At 43.5% G+C, this 20,078-nt stretch overlaps 1 protein-coding gene across 3 annotated transcripts; it reads right to left on the bottom strand.

Annotated features, from left to right (window-relative positions):
• Positions 1-1,416: 1,416 nt before the first annotated feature.
• Positions 1,417-19,782, bottom strand: COQ7 (coenzyme Q7, hydroxylase). 3 transcript variants are annotated; one of them, XM_036279475.1, is made up of 7 exons: positions 19,687-19,782; positions 15,437-15,615; positions 14,262-14,376; positions 13,376-13,515; positions 12,599-12,667; positions 12,089-12,167; positions 1,417-1,433 (listed from the first exon to the last, which is right to left on the bottom strand). In XM_036279475.1, the coding sequence occupies exons 1-6, from the start codon at positions 19,739-19,741 to the stop codon at positions 12,090-12,092; spliced, it is 636 nt and encodes a 211-aa protein (XP_036135368.1). In that variant the 5' UTR covers positions 19,742-19,782; the 3' UTR covers positions 1,417-1,433; position 12,089. The 3 variants fall into 3 exon arrangements, with proteins under 3 accessions (XP_036135368.1, XP_036135367.1, XP_036135365.1); XM_036279474.1 differs by lacking the exon at positions 1,417-1,433 and adding an exon at positions 4,802-4,818; XM_036279472.1 differs by lacking the exon at positions 1,417-1,433 and adding an exon at positions 7,630-7,915.
• Between the last annotated feature and the right edge of the window lie 296 nt (positions 19,783-20,078).

The following is a 20,078-nucleotide window of genomic DNA, read 5'->3' as shown; positions in this document are numbered from 1 at the left end:
ACAATCTCTATGAAGCAAGTCATGTTTTTCAACCCATTTTCAATATAATGGGAATAAGATCTAGATTAGGGGGGAGGTCAGCAAATGTTTTCTGTAAGGGCCAGTAAGTAAATATTTAGGTTTTGGGGGCCATCGGCATTCTGTGGCAACTATTCAAGCCTGCCGAGGTAGCGTGTAGCAGGAAAAAAGCCACAGATGTGTAAACGAAGGGTGTATTCCGGTAAAACTTGACTTACAACAGCTGGATCTGGCTCCAGAACCAGTCTGCTGACTCCTAACCTAGAGATGGAAAGCCCAGCTCAAGCGCATCGGGGGAGTAAAGTGGTTTAGCTGGGATCTGAGCTCGGCCTATCCAGTCAACGTTGGAGATTTTCCCCTATCACAACAGACAGACACCTCATTCTTCTTAATGGCTACAGAGTAATCCCTGTTACGGTTGAATTGTAGGCTGCTTAGCTGGTCTCCTCCTGGCAGGTACGGAGGCCAGTTACAATAGTTTGCTGCCACAAATAAGGCTGCAGCAAATACCTGGTACCCAAGTCATTTTGCACGTTGAACTGTATTGTATCTTCGGAAAGGCTGCTGGTGTTCCAGCCGTATCCCAGGCGGGATGCAACATTTGGGGGAAGGCAAAAAGAACAGCTTCCAGTTGCCTGCCCCGTTCCGGAGAAGCTTCCCTGAAAATCCCACCTAAGAACTTCTGTTTATATATCACTGACCAAAACACAGCCCCCGGGCACATCCAGTTGCCGTGTGGAGGGAGACAGTCTGAGGGCCTCCCCGGGGCTCTCGTGGGAACGGGCAGATGAGCACGATGTCCCTCATTATTCTGAGGAGGTGGTGGGAATAATCCAAGCTGCCCCCTCCTGCTGTGGCTTTCTTAAGGTTCCCTTCCCTCAGCTGGTGATAAAGTATGAAGGATGAAGTGACCCTCAGGAGGCCAGACTCTCGGCCTTAGTTGTCACCCAGGGGTGTCTTTCTCCCAGTCTGGAGATGCCCTCTTGAAACCAGAAAACAAATGGATCCAGGCTGCCTGTCACTAGTTGAGCCAATTAAGCAGAGACAAGATTGAATCATATATAAGCGTTTATTCCAATATTGACGGGAGAGCAGACAGGTCATCCTGCAGAAATCTGCTCTGTGCTCCCTCCATAGCCTGCCACTTATACCGGGTATTACGTGGGGAAGTAGGCAAAAGGGCTGTCAGTGGGTGAAACGGTTGGGGAAGCAGGCAAAGGAACATCAATGAGTAAAATGGGGAAGTGAGGGGAGGTGGGGAATGTGGGCTCACTCCAGTGCTCACCTCCAAGACTCCAAGGTTGTTAGTCTTTCCATGACGGGGCAGGGGGGCCGGTTCTCAGGTAAGGAGAATGGTCAGCATTCCCGAGGTAGCTCCCAGGGCGTACAGCCCCTGCCAAGTCAGAGTGGTCTTTCTTTAATCAGAACAAAGCGATCATTATTAACAGAGTAAGATGTTCAACATTTCTTATAATGTGGCCAGCACCCCACTACGACTAGCTCTGTTATTCTATTATCCTCTCCTGCCCCTTTCTCTCTCCTCCTCCCATCTTTACTCTAGTCTGTTTTGACTAATGGCATTTTGTAGAAAACTGCAGATAATGTTTCTTCCTACACTAGCTCTTCCCCCGACAAGTGCTTCACATCGTTAGCAGCACCCTTCCTCATCACCCTGAGCGATACAGAAATGGGGGAGATGCTTTATGCCGATGTACTCTGATCGACACCAGTGACTTTCCCTTTCCTATCAAACACCTCAAATAGGTCCATGCTCCTCCTGAACCCCGAGTGAAATCACGACAAAATGTGGGTCTAAGTGGAGGGGCCCAGGAAATGAATGTGAGAGCAAATGGAGGAGGTAAAATTACAGATCTTAAGATTACTTCGATGTGGAGGGTGAGGCTGAGGTGTCAGAAGCCTGGCTTTTGGCGTCTAGTTTACACAGCCGGGGCGACCTTTTCGCCCCCAGTGGCTGGCACTTTATCTGGCACAGGGAAGATGCTTAATAAATGTTTTGTGAATGAAAAACAAGCCTTCCTTTAAAACCAGTCACTTCTCTTAACATGATTTCCTTATTTTTGTCCCATATTTTTACCATTTTCCTAGTTATTCAGCCTGAAACTCACCAGTGACTCAACTTTCCTTTAGAGATCCTGTATTAGTCAGGGTTCTGGAGGAACACAGGACCAATAGGGTGTGCGTGTGTGTGTGTGTGTGTGTGTGTGTGTCCCCTATCAGAATCGGCTCCTGTGATTTCGGAGGCTGACAGGTCTCGAGGGCTGCAGCTGGCACGCTGGAGACTCAGGAGGGCCGATGGTGGCATCCCCGTCTGAAAGCTGGCGACCCCAGACCCAGGAAGAGCCAATGTTTCAGTTCAAGTCTGAAGGTAGAAAAAGACCAATGTCCCAGCTCCGCAGTCAGGCAGGAGGAATTCCCTCGACTTTTAGGACGATCTGCCTTTGTGTTCTATTCAGACCTTCAGCTGATTGGCTGAGGCCCACCACATAGGGAGGGCAATCTGCTGTACTCGGTCTACCTATTCAAGTGTTACTCTCAACAGAAAACACCCTCACAGAAACACCCAGAATGACATCTGAGCAAATGTTTGGGCAGCACCACTGGTCAATTTTATGTGTCCACCTGACTGATTAGTCAACAAGTCCTCTTCTTCTTGAGAGGTGATCTTTATGCAGTCAGGGTCCTGGCAGGAATGACAGGCACTCAAATGGGGGCAACTGAATGGAGTTTAATGAGACTGTTCAGAAAGGTGATGGCAGGATGAAGGGAACTTAAGCTTGAGGGATGGTAAGCCTCCAAGGTCCTGTGACAGTTGGAAGATGCTATGGCCCCCACGTCTGATGGGCAGACAGAAGGGATGTGCCAGGCACTGTTCAAAGTACTTGACACACATTACCTTTAAAATAAGTTGTATTGAGATATAATTCACATACCATACAATTCACTGGTTGAAGGTATACAATTCATTGGCTTTTAGTATAGTCACAGTGCTGTGCAACCATCACCAATTTCAGAACATTATCCTGAAAAGAAACCATGAACTCCCTAGCTATCACCCCCCAACACCCCCTTTACCCCTGAACCCTAGGCAATCATTAATCTACTTTCCATCTCTATTGATCTGCCTGTTCTGGACATTTCCTTTAAATGGAACCATATGATATGTGGTCCTTTGTGACTGCTTCTCCCACTTTGCATAATGTTTTCAGAGTCACCCGTGACAACCCAGGTGCAACCATTTTACAAGTGGGTAAATTAAGGCAGAGAGAGGAAGTCAGGTAACACCAGGTAAATGGCAGCATAAGAATTCACACCCAGGTTTCTTTTTCTTTTTTTTTCTCTTTACCCTCACCCGAGGACATTTTTGCATTCATCTTCAGATAGAGCGAGAGGGAGAAAGGGGGGAAGAGAGAGAAACACTGACGTGAGAGAGACACATCGAGTGGTTGCCACCCACACGACCACCACCGAGGGAGAGACAAACCACAACCTGAGGTACATAACCCCTAGCGGGAACTGAACCTGGGACTCTCTGGTCTGCGGGAGGATGCTCCAACCGCTGAGCCAAATCCCAGGTGTTTTCAACTATTATGCTACCCTGCCTCTCTGTCACCACAGAGCCCTCACCCTGGTCCTCATCCATCATCAAGGGGAGCGCTATAGTAAGGTCCCCCTGGTCTCATCCTCCCTAATCCAGTCCATCCTGAACCCACTGCCCCATCTGTATCTACTCAACTTCTGTCTCCACCACAACCTCCTGGGCTCAGGGGACATCAGGCCTTTTTACCTGCGCAACATCTGTTCGCCCTTCTCCTGGTGAGGGGACTCTGGCTTCCTTTGTGGGAGCTTTCCCTACCCCACTCGGGGCCATGTGGCTTGAGTGGAATTGTCCCTAATCTACCAGCTTCAGGAGCAACCATGTGACCAGGGCTGGCCAATGAGAGTACCACAATTCCCCAGACCACGATGACTGGTCTGGAGGTGAGAACTATGACTTGGAGAACAATGAGACTGGGGTGGGGGGTGGGCATGTGCTGTGTATTCTGGGAAAGCAAAGTTTTCTCTCTCTCTCTCTCCTGCAGAAGCTGGAGGAAGAGACCCTCACCCTTTTTTTGTGGATGGAGGGGTTGGATGGAAGCGCTGCAGCAATTCTGCTGTCGTACATGAGAGAACCACTGGGAGCCACCGTGAGCCCAATTTCAACACTATGAAAAGCAGAGATAGTAGAGAAAAAGAGAAGCTGGGTGTTTGGTTTGAGCTCCTGGATCAAACCATACCTGAAGAAAATTACCTCTGGATTTTTCATTTAGCAGTGGTAATATTTCTTACCAGAAGCAAAGATGAGATGTTCTGGGTCTCTTCTAAGTGATATAAGGAAGTGAGAATTTCATGTTCTAAATTCTTTTATTGCACAGCACTTGGAATACAGTCCCTTAAAGCAGCCAAATAAGTAACTGAGATAGATAATCTTTTAATCCCACATTGTCTTTCAGTGTGAGGGACAATGCTCAACCAAATGAGCCACATCGGCCAGGGCCCTCCACATTGTTTTATTTAAATACATACACAGAGCATCAGCAAGTGAGTACAACAGGTGGCATCTCCATACAAGTTTTTATTGTTTCAATAAAGCCACTGGGAAGTTAGGCATGGAAAATGCCACACAAAGGCTGCCCCCCTACCCCCAACGGTAGAACAGGGAGCACCGCTGTCACCATTGTTTCCACTGATGAAGACAACTTGATCTGGGGCATGTTTCCAGCTGTCATGGCACCAAATGGTCTGGAGAAAATCGGAACAAGTCACATCTTAGCAGAAAACAGAACAGGAAAAGTGGGGCAGAATGTAAATCCTGAATCAGCCCTCAGGGAGAAGCGTCAATTTGGGGGCAGATTTAAAATAAATCCTTGTAGAACTAAACCACTGATTCTTAACCAGGATGCACATCAAGTCCCTTGTGTGTTTTTAAACTATATCCGTCCCTTGGGCCAGTCTTACAGCACTTGCTTCAGTAGGACAGGGGGGAGCAGGGGCATCAGTACATTTTTTTTAAATCACAAGAGTTTAGTCTGATGTGCACACCTATTTAAGAATTCCAAAATTAATCAGTAGGAAATTCTGTATAACTGGAAATAAAATTAAGATTTTTTAAAAAGGAACAAAAGGTATCATGAAGAGGAACTCTCAAGAGACACAACATGGCAGCTATAAATAAAAAGCATTTTGAAGGAGACGAGCTGAGACACGGTTTCGGGTGAAATGTTTGTCGGGCTTATGCTGAGTTAGTGCAGATGGACAAGAGATCTGAAGGACACCCACAAGTCTGACTCTTTCCCCACTTCATACTTTGATCTAAAAGTTTCTAGGTGTACTCAGATTGATATCAGGTGACTGTCATTACTTGTTTCGATTCATTTTGTTCCATTTTATGAGCCCACATGGTTTGTTTTCAGCTTAGATTCGTTTATCAAATGTTGGCTGAGGGTCTGTGAAGCTCCAGGGACTGGGGACAGACAGCCCTTGACTGTAAGCTCGCTGCCAGGTTGGAGAAATGGTAGGGACGCAGGTAGCAACCGCGCAATACCAATGAGGAAGCTGGGACCTGCAGGGATAGGCGAGGGTGTGGGATAATGTCACCGGGGAGATAAGGGGTTTGAAAGGGCAAACAGCCTTCATCAGGAGAGCAGCTGAGTACAGGGTCCGAGGAACATGGGGCGAGCAGGTGAGTGCAAAGAGCAGTGCCGACCAGTGAATACCCATCCAGTGCCGCCCTTTGGACACTGCTTGGTGCTTCATGCAGGACAGAGACGAATCAGCGGCCTTCCGTGTTTCCTTCTCCCCCTTTCCTGAAATAGAACATGCCTCCTCCCTGATAAGGACGCTCAAGTCAGTAGCCCAGCAGAGTAGAACCCAGCTGAGCGAGTCCTCCACAGCTTGCAGTGTGCCAATGTGACGGTCCACTCTCACCTAATGGCAAATATCTGGACGTGGGATTATTGGGGCCAGGTTATCACAACACGTAGCAATTGCCTGTCCACGCTCTCCAGGCATGGTCCCTATGACATTCTGGAAATGACTAACATAGCTGGTAAGAGCCGTGGACTCCGGGACAAGGGCGCCTTCTGGTGGCCACTGGGAAGCCCTACAGGGCCTAGACCCTTGGAGCACTTGGCGTGCCCAGATCTTTCTTTGTGAACCAGGATCAAAGGACCTGTCGTGTTCAGTCACAGCCCAGCAGGGCTGCCATTTCGGGAGGTAAGAGTGGGAGGAGGCATGTCCCGAAGGCAAGAGGGGCCTTTTAAACCTTTGAAAACATATTCAATAGAAAAGTGCTTTGTGCTCAAGCAGGGCCTAAAAAAGGCAGTTTTGAGGAAAGGTTTCTTTTGTTCCCCTCGGTTGGGAAAGGTCATGTTTTCTTCTCCGCAAATCACCCACATCCAGGGGTCTTAATGAGGACCACTGGGAGTTGATGGGGTGAGGGTCCAGAGTTTTTACCATATTCTCAAGGAAGTATGGGGATCTCAGAAAAGATTAAAAACCCCAAGGGGTCCCTTCTCCTTAAATTCCATAGAAAACTATTTTCAAATGGGGTCCCCTCGAAGCATTAGAGGTCCCCAAAGTCTGTTATTAATAACCTAAATGCCCAGTAATCGAGGAAAAGAGAAGAGGAAATAAGGAGAAGGCGGACTGCCTAGTGGTTAAGTCCAAGTCTCTCCAGCACCTAGCAGCCGGTCAATGGGAGGATGAGGACCGTGCACGTTCCACAGGGTGGTCCTGGGATTTCGGGGGATAAAGCAGTTAAAACAGAACACAGTCTGTGCAGGTAAGGAGCTGGCATGATGTTACAGTGGCTCAGTTGTAAAATGAAAGAAAAGTATTGCAAGCAATTAAAAGAATGAGGTAGATCTCTACGTAATGACTTGGAAAGATGGCCAAGTAGGTCACTGAATGAAAAAGTCAAACTGCAGATCAAGATGCACAGTATCATTCCATCTGGGGAACGATGTACATGTGTGCATATAAAGTTGTTTTTGTGAGTCTGGAAAGGTCCACAATGACACTAAATAGTGGTTACTTGTAGGGAATAAGTTTGGAAGGGGTGCTTTCTTTTCTTTTATATATATATGCAGTTTATAATGTTTGATTTTGAGGCAAGTATTACTTTTGGAAGGGGAAAAAAAAGAAAAAAATGTACTGTCTTATGTGGCAGATTGCTAATAGTTAAGCACAAAGTAAGGTCAGTTTCTTGTTAATCAACAAGCAGCCTACAGCAAGATGTATCTGTCACTGTAAATACATGTTGGCATTGTTGGAGTATTTTACCATATGCATACATATACATGCATTATTTATTACAAAAAAAGCTTTAATTTTTTAAAAACAGGGCACGTTAACTTTGTATTTAGTTTAAGAAACATTTACCGAGCGTCAGACACTATGCTAAGCTCTGAAGATATGAGAAGGACTAAGATAGTCTCTGCCTTCCAGTTCATGGTCTAGTTCAGTGCTTGTCAAACTTCACTGTGCTTCCAAATCACCTGCGAGTGTGCATATTGGTTATCTATTGCTATACAGCAAATCAGCCCAGAACTCTGCAGCTGAAAACAAACATTTATTATCCAACATAGCTGCTGAGTCAGGAATTCAGGACTGGCTCAGCTGGGTGATTCCAGCTCCGCGTCTCTCATGAGGCTGCAGTCAGACGTTGGCTGCAGTCATCTGAAGGCTTGACTGGGGCTGATGGATTCACTTCCAAGATGTTGCACAAACATGGCTGTAGGCAGGGGGCCTCTATTCTTGGCCACGTGACCCTCTCCACAGAGTAACTGCCTGAGTGTGCTCATCACATGGCGACTGGCTTCCCCCAGAGTGAGTGATCCTGAAAAGAAAGGTGGAAGCTGTCTTTTATGATCTACCAGCCTTGCAGTCACAGTCCATCATTTCCACTATATTCTGTTTGTTAGAAACAAGTCACTAAGGACAACACACACTTAAGGCAAGGAGAATTACATTCCACTGACCAGAGGAGTAGTAAGTAATTTGTGGACATACTTTAAAACCACCACATCTTGTTAAAATGCATATTCTGACTTAGTAGATTTGGGGAGGAGCCCAAAGTTCTGCATTTCCAACATGCTCACAGTTGATACCACTACTGTTGAGCCACAGACCACACTGAGTAGAGAGGGAATCACACATGCAAACAACAATAGCTCAGATCACATCTTTGGAACAAGACTGCTTGTAAAAATAATATCCTTTGTCCTGCTGGCATCATCTTTGGATGGTGTCCAATTTTAAAATCACATTTCCCCTACAAGGTCAGAGCAGTAGAGTAAGGGAAAGACAAGATTACCTTGTTAATACAATAGGACAAGCTGTAATGAAATAAAAACAATCAAAGGGGGATCCATAAAATCTCTCTGGTCTTGTTTTAGAAGCTCTCAGAAGCATACAACATCAGCCATCAATTCTGAAGGGGATGCTAAACAAACAGTAACAAATCTGGGCTTTTAATAAGGATTGTGCAAAGTGCCTTCATATGCCCAAGATTCCTGACTGCAATACTTACAAAATTAGCTTTGATACAAGAGGGCAACAAGTATCACCAGCATCTCAAAAGATCAAGGCTAGTATATGCTCTGTTGGCTTGAAGGATAATATATTAAAGAGAGTGTTTCCCCACTCAATAGCCTGGATGGAAATTTGTGTTCAGGTATCACATAAAACTATATATCCTGTATTGTTTTGTTGCTATGATTTACACACCATAAATTTCACCACTTTGAATTGTTTGATTCAGTGTTTTTTTAGTGTATTCACAAGGTTGTGCAACTATCACCATCATCTAATTCTAGAACCTTCATCACCTCCAAAAGAAACCCTATATCCATTAGCAGTTACTCTTCAATCCCTTAGCCAACCACATCTATTTTCTGTCTCCATGGATTTGCCTACTATTCTGGACATTTCATATAAATGTAATAATACCGTATGTGGCCTTTTGTGTCTGGCTTCCTTCACTTAGCATAATTTTAAAATTATTATTTGTGGTATAATATAAAATTTACAATTTTAACAATGTTCAGTGGCATTAAGAACATTACTGTGTAACCACCACCACCATCCATATCCAGAACTATTTTCATCTTTCCATACTAAAACCTTTAGCCAAGCATCATGTTTTTAGGTTTACCAATGTTACAGCATATATCAGTTCTTCGCTCCTTTTCATTGCTGAAACATATTCCATTATATAGATACAGCACTTTTGGTTATCTATCTATCATCATGTTTTTAGGTTTACCAATGTTACAGCATATATCAGTTCTTCGCTCCTTTTCATTGCTGAAACATATTCCATTATATAGATACAGCACTTTTGGTTATCTATTCATTAGCTGACCAGACGTTTAAGTTGTTTCCACTTTTTGGCTCTTATGAGTAATGTTGCTATGAATATTCATATACAAGTATTTGTTTGAACATGTTTTCATTCCTTTTGGGTTTATACCTAGGAGAGGAGTTACTGTATCATATGGTTAATTCTGTTTAACTGTCTGAGGAATGGCCAGGCTGTTTTCCAAAGGGGCTGCAACATTTTACATTCCCACCAGCAGTGTATGAGGATTCTAATTTCTCACATTCTCATCAACACTTATTTTCATTTTGATTTATTGTCTTTTTTATTCTAGTGGTGTGAAGTGGTATCTCACTGTGGTTTTCTCTAATGACTAATAGTATTAATCATCTTTTCAAATATTTATTGGCCATTTGTGTGCATCTTCTCTAGAGACATGTCTATTTAAATCCTTTGCCTGTTATTAACTGGGCTATTTGTTGAATTGTAAGAATTCTTTACACACTCTAGATACAAACCCCTTATAAATGATTTGCAAATATTTTCTCCCATTCTGTGGGTTGTCTTTTCACTTTCTTGATAGCGTTCTTCAAAGTACAAGTGTTTATTTAGATGAAGTTCAATTTATCTGTTTTTTTATTTTGTTGCATATGCTTTTGGTGTCATAGATACGAAACTGTTGTGTAATCCTAGGTAACATAGATTTACTCTGTTTTTTTCTAAGAACTTCAGAGTTTTAGCATTAAGATTTAGATTTTTGGTTCATTTTGAGTTAATATTTGTATATGCTGTGAAGCAGAGTTCTGAACTCATTCTTTTGCATGTGGATATCCAGCCTATATATTTTTTTTGTTTTGTTTCTAAGCATCAGCAAAAAGCATAGAGAATGGCCTTCTTCTGGTTTTCTAGTAGCATCTTTTCCTTCCTTCCTACCCCCACCCCCCCACTCAGCTGGAAGATTTCGAGTTTTATAGCAAAACAATCTGTACAGACCAGGGGCCCAGAGACTCAGTTCAGATGGGTAGCATCGTTTCAATAAATCTCCACTGAATTTTGCTGAGCAGCACACAGGAGTAGTCTTGAATAACATTATGTAAAAATAACTTCTAAAAAGAGAGTGCAATTTCTTCATTCATGTCCATCAGTAACTACTGAGCACCTATTATGTGTCAGCCATTAAAACAAGGATTCCTGCCCCATGGAGGTTACATTCTTGCAACAAGAAACAGACAAGAAACATAACAAGCAAGTACATTATAAAAATGCTAGACGGTGGCAAGTGCTATGGTGAGAAAAGAGCGCAGAGCAAGGGGGCAGGGAATGTAGTGGGGTAAGTTTGCGATTCTGATAAAGGTGGTAAGGGTGGGCCTTTTTTTTTTTTAATCCTCACCTGAGGACATTTTTCCATTTTTTTTGTTCAGGTAGAGTGGGAGGGAGAGAGAGAGAGAGAGAGAGAAATATCGATGTGAAAGGGACACATCGAGTGGCTGCCACCCGCACAACCCACCAGGGTGGGAGACAAACTGCAACCGAGGTACGTGCCCTTAGAGGGAACCAAACCCAGGTCTCTTGGGACCGCAGGCTTATGCTTCAATCGCTGAGCCAAACTGGCCAGGGCTGACTTAGGTTTTTCATAAATTATTTTAGAATTTGCAGATCATAAAAGATTTCAACACAGTATGAACAGTATAGCCCCTCCACCTTTTTTGGTAACAGACCTAAAGAAAATTATTATAATGCAAATTCACAAGTAATCCACAATTTAGTATAGTCACTAATGGAAGCAACCCACCCTCAATCCACAATTCCCAATAGAAACGATGAGTTTTCCACTTACCTGATGAACTTGCTTTGTGTCAAACTTAAACACCCTTGTGTTTTCAATACCCTTTTACCAGTAAACTCAACATTTTTTTTCTTTAGAGTCCTATTACTTTCTAAATGAGTCATTTTTGATGGTTTAAGAAAAATTAGCTACGGACCAAACAATGACCAGCTTTGCTGTAATCTGAATGCACCTGGTGAACTGTCAGCTTTATGGCATACACAGAAAAAAAAATCAACACTGAAGAATTTTATTTAGAAAAAACAAAAACAAAAAAAACCCTCTTTCACTTTAACAAAATTCACATAACAATAATGTAACCGTGAAACTAGCTAAACTGGCCTTGTTCTGTTCCTAATGAGATGCTACGTTGTTTTTCAGAGATGGCAGAATAAGGTGCAGATCATGCACTCCAACAGTAGGACAACACACTAGAGAAAAAAATTTACCCTAGAATAACCTTTCAAAGTCATCAGGTCAAAATCCATACCTATAAACCCTCACCCCCGAATTCAAACATTTGATGAATGAAAAGCTGTGATTCCCAAGCACCTGCGTACGAGACTCTCGTTTTGTTGAATCAATATAACTCTACAGACATGCATAACTTCCCTGCTTCTTCCTTTAAATGTAGCCCAAAACCCTCAGTGGGGGAGACAGATTTGAGCCTTGCCTTCTGTTTCATTGCTGGTGCACCTTGGAATTAAAGCCTTTTCTTTCCTCAAAAGACGATGCTACAGCATTGGCTTCTATGTGCATGGGGCAGTAAGCCCTTGCTCAGTAATGGTAACTGTACATTTCCTTTCCTGCCAATATCACTTGTTAAATTACTACCATCTTTTATAGACAGGGAAAAGTGCACATACCTTAATATCTTTCTGATAAGTATATCGCCATGCTGCATCCAGCCTGGATGACCCTCTTCAAAACGCCATATCCTATAGCCTGTTGAAGATGACAATAAGCAAACTAAAGGAACACATTCTACGTTCACTTTTAGTTGTGAGATACATGCTTGGCAGGGTTGAGACTTCTCTGGATAAGAAATAAAGTCTAAGAGACAATTCATTTTAATTTGGGGTAAAAAACACCTATTCAAAAGATTAGAATATGCCTCTGCTGCTGCCAAAACATGGAGTCATCTGGTTTCTCAGCAGGAAGGGAAAAGGGGCTGCTAGGGAAAAGGATAAGAAGGAAGCAAGAAATAAGATTCCCAACTGGGAGAATGCTCTTTGTCAAAACAGGGTGCTGGTTTTTTTTTTCCTTTGGCAGTCACTTTGAAATCGCTCTTTCTGGGAACAGAAACCTTTCCAGCCCTCAACCTTCCAAATAAGATGCTCAAAGCACCACAAGCAACAGTAAAGAGGGGTCCTCACCTGTTCTGCGCCGTGTTCAAGGCCTGTGTCATGGTGCTCAAGCTCGTCATCTCTAAATGTCTTTATCACCTGGTTAAATAAAAATAAATCAAAGCTCTCCTGATGTTCTGTCTTATTTTGGCAGCTAAAACTCATATTATTATCTAAGACAGGTAGGTAAACTTTTCCTATAAAGAGACAGAGTCAATACTTTAAGCTTTGTATGGTCCATGTCACATCTACTCAACTCTGCCAGTGTAGAGGGGAAAGCAGCCACGGACATGTGAACTAATGGGGAGAGCTATGTTCCAACAAAACTTTGTTTACAGAAACAAGTGGCCATAGTTTACCAACTTGATTTAGGCTTTAAAAAAGCCAGACCTGCATCTGTTCCTCATCTGTTGTGGAAAATTATCTGAGGGTATCTTTTTATTTTTATTTTAAAGATGTTTAATGGATATTTATTTATTTAATCTGGGGGTATCTTTTAGTTCATTTATTTAATCTGAAGGGTTCATGCTAACAGCATTTGCTCACGGCCTACCAATAATCAGGAAATGGAGAGAACACAGGCCCGGGCTCAGAAGACATGGATTCCTGACCTCTGCCCAAGCATGAGACCAGGGCACACAGCTTCAGCTCTCTGTGCTTTAGTTAACTTGCTTGCCCTTATAATGAGGTGCCAACCTAGATTTCTAAGATCCCATCATTCCCTAACATTCTACTTTTTTCTTCTTACCAAATTGCACGTCTGCCCCTTTCCCCCTTTATCACCCTTCTCAGAGTGTAGTCAAATACCTGAAGAAGCTCCTCATACTTTTCAGGATCCTCCTCCATCAATGTCCTGATCTGGTTGTTGTAGTGATGTGCTATGGACTCTTCCACAGCCACAGTGCAGACCATCGCTCCCTCTCTCCCAAGCAGGGCGGTTCCCACTCCTGGAATTGTCAAATCCAGAGCAGTAAAGGATGGGACTGATACCACTGGTAAGTGGGAGCATGTCAGGTCAGTGCTTGTTAACCTCGGCACTACAAATTTTGGGGCTGGATAATCCCTTGTTGTGGGGGCTGTACTGTGCATCGCAGGATGTTTAGCAGCATCCCTTGCCTCAACCCACTAGATGCGGGTAGCATCCCCAGAAGTGACACCAAAAATGTCTTTACATATTGTCAAGTGTCCTCATGAGCAACTTGACCCCGCTGAAAACCACTGTTTTAGATTGTACCAGGTCATAGTGTCAAACTTTAACTAACGTAGTGAAAAGGATATTCTCTTTTCAATGATCTCCCTAACCTGATTATGGCAAGGAGGAAGTCATCATTTGGGGTGAATATGTCTTTGATTTTCTATACCATTTACTTTTCTCCCTTTTTAAGAGTGAGCAGATCTCTGGTTCAGAACCTTTGTCAAGTAACATTACCTGGCTACAACTGAGTTCGTCTAGCACTTCCTCCCTTCTGTTGTATCTACTTTTACCATACATTTTATTTATAAAACTATGGATTTTAAGATCTATCTTAAATAAATTTAAGCCAAAAAAATGTTTTAGCCATTTTAACTTTAGAAAAATATTAAGTAAAAAAAGGCTGTAGAAGGACACAGCAAAAATTGTGAAGTGGTATTTAAAGGATATGATCATCCCAGACCCTTCAGCTCCCATAAGCAATTCTGGACAGATACGCACCTAGTGCAAACCCCATCACGTTCCAAATGGGCATCAGAACTGTTGGCCGGACCCTAAATGCAACCATCAATTCGCTGAACTTTTTCAAGTGGGCCTTTTCTTGATCCCACATTTTCTGTAAGAACCAGAACAATAAAGGCATGTAGGCATTCCACACAGGCCACCCGCGTATCCCAGGGAAGCTACATGCCCTATCCATGAACTATGGTTCTGCAGAAGCCCCTCAGACCCACAAAGTGCCTATTAAAGGATGAGGAATCATACCCATGAGAAATGAGATGTTTAGCTCATTTCAAAATTAGGAGGGCAGAGTACTAACTATCGTGTAATTTCCTGCCAGGTTGCTAGCATAAAGTATCATGTACATCAAAGGAGAAAGGGAGGATGATAAATGACAGCTAATACATGACTTCCTAATGTCAGGCACTATCAAGTAGTTTTATGTAGGCAACTCATTTAAGCTGCACAACTGCTTTGTGAAGGACAAACTATTATTATCCCCATTATACAGATAAAGAAAGTGAAGCACAGAGAGGTTAAGTAACTTGCCTGAGCACTCAGAAAAGGCAATTTAACTTGTGTTGTGCCTGTTACATGCTAGGCATGGTATCAGCTGCTCTATACCAGTCATTTCTTCCTCACCAAAACCCAGTGAGGTAGGTGTTATGAGCCCATTTTGCAGGTATGGAAATGAAGACCCAGAGGTCATGTGACTTCCACAAGGTCACACAGGCAGTAGGTGGGAGAGAACTGGAATGTGAAGCTGCGTCTGTGTGACTACAAAGCCCAGGTATCTCCCTCTGCTTCTCAGTAAAAACATCTCCACTGAGCTCCACTGGGGGCAGGAGTGCAACCTCTCGGCAACTGTACCTAATATGGTATTTCTCAGCCCCTTTTTCATTACTACCCGCCCCCACTGTGAAAATTTATTACTACAGATACACCATCTATCTGTTTATGTGCTACATGTCCATCTGTGCTCTATACATAAAAATAATAATATGCTTTTCACTCCTCCCTCCCCAATATCCAATTTTCACTCATTTGGAGGCAAACAGTATGTCCCCTGAGAATGCATGACCTAATGTGCTTCCTTACTTGAAGGCCTTGGGGTCCCCACCCCCATTAAGCCCTGTTCAGTAGTCCAGGCTAAAGAGAGAGAAAGCAGTGCTCACCTGAATGACTGGCCCGACACTTGTGCGACCCAGGATGGCCATCTGCCCTGCATAGATGCGGTTTGCTCCATATTCACCTGCATGATCTACCCGGATAATTCGATCCACAGCTGCCTGATTGATATTGTCTAAAGTCATGCCTGAGCTGCAAAATCTGACACTGATTCTTCTTCCATAAGCTGCAATGCAAATGTTTATTCTTCATTACTTTCAAGTAAAATTGAGATGTTTTATTTTACATATAGAAGAAAGGGGCACCTTAGAACAAAAGCAATGAATGAGTTCCCTGCAGGTTGACATGTCTTTTAATGTAGTTTATCCTGCAGCATTTTTTTTTAAAGTAAATTAGTTACCTACAGTCCTGGCTGGTTTTGCTCAGTGGATAGAGCGTCAGCCTGCAGTCCAGAGAGACCCGGGTTCGGTTCCCGCTAAGGGCACATATCTCGGTTGCAGTTTGTCCCCGGCCCTGGTTGGTTGTGTGGGTGGCAGCCACTCGATGTGTTCCTTTCACATTGATGTTTCTCTCTCTCTTCCTCTCTCTCCCTCCCACTCTATCTGAACAAAAAAATGGAAAAATGTCCTCGGGTGAGGATTTAAAAAAAATTAGTTACCTACACCTAAAACAGAAGATTTTGGCTAAATATCTAAATTTCTGGTTTCACTTTAAGTGTACAAAGATCTGGTCATTCTGAGCCTGTCTTCTCCCCAGGTAGTTAATGTGGCAGCTGGCTCTAGACAGGATGATTCTCTAGTTCACCCATCCCTCCTGGCCCACTTCATTCCCAGCTCTGGCTGCACAGAACCTTCTAGGGAGCTTTCAAAACCATGAATGCTCCTCTCCAATCGATTTCTGGGAGTGGGGCACTGATATATTTTAAAGCTCTGTGCACAAATCTTCTCTATAGCCAAGGCTGAGAACTATAGATTTAAGTTCTCTTAAAATACCCACATCCAAGAGCATCTGATTTTGAGAAACAAACTTCAGAACTTAGGTTTCATCTCATTATGGTACGCAACCAATTCAACTGAGTTGTTCTGGCCTTCAAAATGTACATTCTTCAGGAAAGATTAGATTTTTTTCTTTAAAAATCTAAAAGTAACACCTATACTGTATTTGAGCTTTGTATGAAGGCATCCCAAAAGTGTTTTCCCCTAAAAGAAGGGCTTTGTAATGTGTTTAGGTGTGTAAGCTGTTTCACCCCATTTTGCAGCCATAGAAATGGAGACCCAGAGACTAGTTTGTAATGTGAACTTTAACCTGTATTGGTATCACCTTGAGATGTGTTCCAAGGCTGATGTATGCAACCATGTCTTTATTATTTTTTTTATTAATTTATTTATTTTTGTTACAGATGTTTCTCTTTTCCCCCCCAATGATTCCCCCCCTCCCCACCCTGTCCCCACCTTTGTGACAACCATGTCTTTAAGATACTTTTCATATAGGCTAACTTCAACACCCAGAAAATTTTCACTTTGGGTACATCTGTAGTTTGCTCATTTAAAAGCTTGAGTACTTTGGACACAAGGTGACAGAGTAGGCCTGGTGGGATTTGGGGTCGGTCATTCTGCATTTGAACTTTTGGAACAGGTGGAGTTTAAAATGTCTCACTACTAAACACAAGAGTTTGAACATGGAGTTCTGAAGAATAGTGAACCAGCTTTGGTCTACTCCTCTGCACAATCTGCTCCATCTCACTGAGCACATTTGACTCCAGTTCCTAGGCTCCAAGTTCTGCCAGGTATAATGTACTACTACTCAGTTCTATGCCTTCAGAAAATGGGTCACCGTCATTTGTGGCCATGTTTTTAATTTTTTTTTCTTTATTGATTTTAGAGAGGAAGGGAGGGGGTAGACAAACATTGACTGGATACCTCCTTCATGCCCCGCACACACACCACCACACTGGGGATTTGGCCCATAACCTGGGCATGTGTCCTGACGGGGAATCAAAAGGGCGACCTCTTGGTGCATGGTTTGACACTCAACCACTGAGCCACACCAGCCAGGCAGATAGCTATGTTTTTATGTGGAGAACAATTTGAGACATTTGACAAAGTCAAGGTAGCTTCTTGCAAGTTTTTGCCTCCGAGTCCAAGGACTGGTGCTTTCATCAATCTGACCTCCTTGCAGAAAGATGGGGCAAAACATTGCCCCAGGAATTGAAACTGAAAATGATGAGCTGGCTCTATTTCTCGAAATAATCTTGTTTGCTTGTCCCTTCATTTGTTACTCCCACCTCAAAACATGTCAATGGGAAAGAACTAGAAAAACAACCCAATACTCCTTTTAAAAAAAAAAAATCCTAAAAAATAGCAAGCAGCTGGGTACATAGGATGAAGTCAAACACATAGCTGTCTTTCAATGGGTAGGATTATATTTACATTAAAAACCTACTAGACTGTTCCCTAGCACTGTACCACCTTTCCAGATTCAGACACCTAATAAATGATTTGGGGTGGGGAAGTAATGTGGAGGATTGAGTATCACAATATTTGCTATTTCTATCTTTTCACAATCTCTGCAAGGTGTCTTTAATAAGCTTTTTAAAAATATATATATATTTTTTTCCTTTATTGATTTTAGAGAGAAAGAAAGGGAGAAGGAGAGAGACAGAAACATCAATGAGAGAGATTATCGACTGGCCACCTCCTGCATGCCCCCCACTGGGGAATCTGGCCCACAACCTGGGCATGTGTCCTGACCGGGAATTGAACCCTCGACCTCTCAGTGCATGGGTCGATGCTCAACCACTGAGCCACACCGGCCGGGCTTTAATAAGCTTTAAGGGACTACAGAAAAGGCACAGAGCTAGGATCACAAAAATATCATCTCAAATGCTAACTTTGGACAAATCAGGATTGCCATTTCTTACATACATAACTGGTAATAATCAGGTTATTTCCATTTTATGGGAAAACATACAATAATAAAACCTTTCCTACTGAGTTATCACTAAGATAAAATTAGATATAGAAAGCAAATTAACTTTATAAATAAATAAAGATTCTTATTGTGTTATGCCCACTGGCTCAACAAAGCATTACAATTCATGTCCAACAATCCTCTAAGTTTTGCCTGTATTGTCACATGTTAAAAGAAAATAAACTTGAGGCCAGTGCTAGAAGCTCTCCAATGCATTGTTTTATAGTTGTGTTTTCCAAAGTGTGAAACATATACGAATAATATTACCCAGAAGATTTTTAAGAGGTAGATGGGAAGAGCTTATGTGACTTACTAACATACATTAAATAACACCCATGTAGTAAGAGTTATATTCTCTTTTAAATTCTCTTCCAATCCTTTTGACTTGGTCAAGGAGACTGGTCTGTTTACAGCTGACAGATCTTCAACACCCTCCTAACACCTGCTAATCTCCCCTTTTTACCTGAGAAAAAAGGATGGTCTTGGGCAACAGTATCTAATACACTTTAATAGCTTTTTATTTTCAGAGTATTGATTACTTGATTTGGGGCAGGCAATACTGGTTTTCCATAAGGATTCAGTGTCTCTGAAATGATTTAATTTAAAAACGGAACATGGTTATATAATGTATTTAATAATCAAAATCCTGAAGGTAGTACACGAACGACTTTGAGAAAACGACCTCACAACGATTTTATGAGGCAGCTCAGATGAACCGAGACAAGAAGCCAGAACCCACACCCGTGTCTGTCTCCTTACTCCAAATCCGATGCTCCTTCCACTACCCTGATGCTTCGCAAACTTTCCCATGTACAGTTTATTCCAAGGGCTGTTAAAGTGCTACAGGCAGGTATAGCGACCCAATAGGCCGGTGGAGGGACCTGAGAATCTGCATTTCTCACACGCTCGGGGGCAAGGAGTGACTCTGGTCGCGTGACCACACTCTGCCTGGCAAGGCCCTGGGCGAAGGCAATGATGACACCCCAAGGCCTCTGAACTTTCAAAGTCGCCAACTGCCCTCAGCGGAAACTCCGACCACATCTGCAGGGACGTGACGGCACAGGTGTGCAATTCCCCGACGCGTCAACCCTTGGCGGCCGCCCGAGAATCCTTGCGGAAAGCCGTCCCCTTCTCGCCCGGCAGTCCCCCGCGGCGCACCACGGGACCCCTCGCCGCCAGCACCCGTGATTCAGTCTCGCAGTCGCGCTCCGTCGCAGTCCTGTGATGTATGAGAACGTCTCCCCCGTGACTTCTCCGGTTCAAACCCCCGCGAAAATCCCCTGGCTTGCCCGCCCAGCGCAGGGCTGCGGCCGCGCTCCCACCTTACCTGAGAGGGACCCTGCGGCGCCCGAGCGCAGCCGCCACAGGGAGCCAGACGCCATCACCCCAGCGCAACGCCTGGCGCGACCACAGAGCCACTACTCCCCTGAGCGAAGCGGGCCAAACTGCCCTTGGCGCAGACTGATGACGCAGGGAGACGCTGCCCACATTTGCACGGGTGGAGACGCCCCTAGGCCCCTGCTTCCATTCGATTGGTTGGGAATTGCAAATGAAAAGAATTTATTGGGTGTCATCGCTATCAATCACTTAGGAACTTGGGTTGCCATGGAGGTGAGAATGCTAAATTGCTCTTTCAAAGAACTGGTAGGGTAAAGATTTTTTTTAGTTATATATATTTTTTAATTTTTTAAATTACAGTCGACATGCAATATTATATTA

This window comes from Molossus molossus, unplaced genomic scaffold (assembly GCF_014108415.1).
Source record: "Molossus molossus isolate mMolMol1 unplaced genomic scaffold, mMolMol1.p scaffold_m16_p_3, whole genome shotgun sequence".
Classification (NCBI taxonomy): Eukaryota; Metazoa; Chordata; class Mammalia; order Chiroptera; family Molossidae; genus Molossus; species Molossus molossus.
This window is presented reverse-complemented; position numbering and strand designations above follow the sequence as displayed.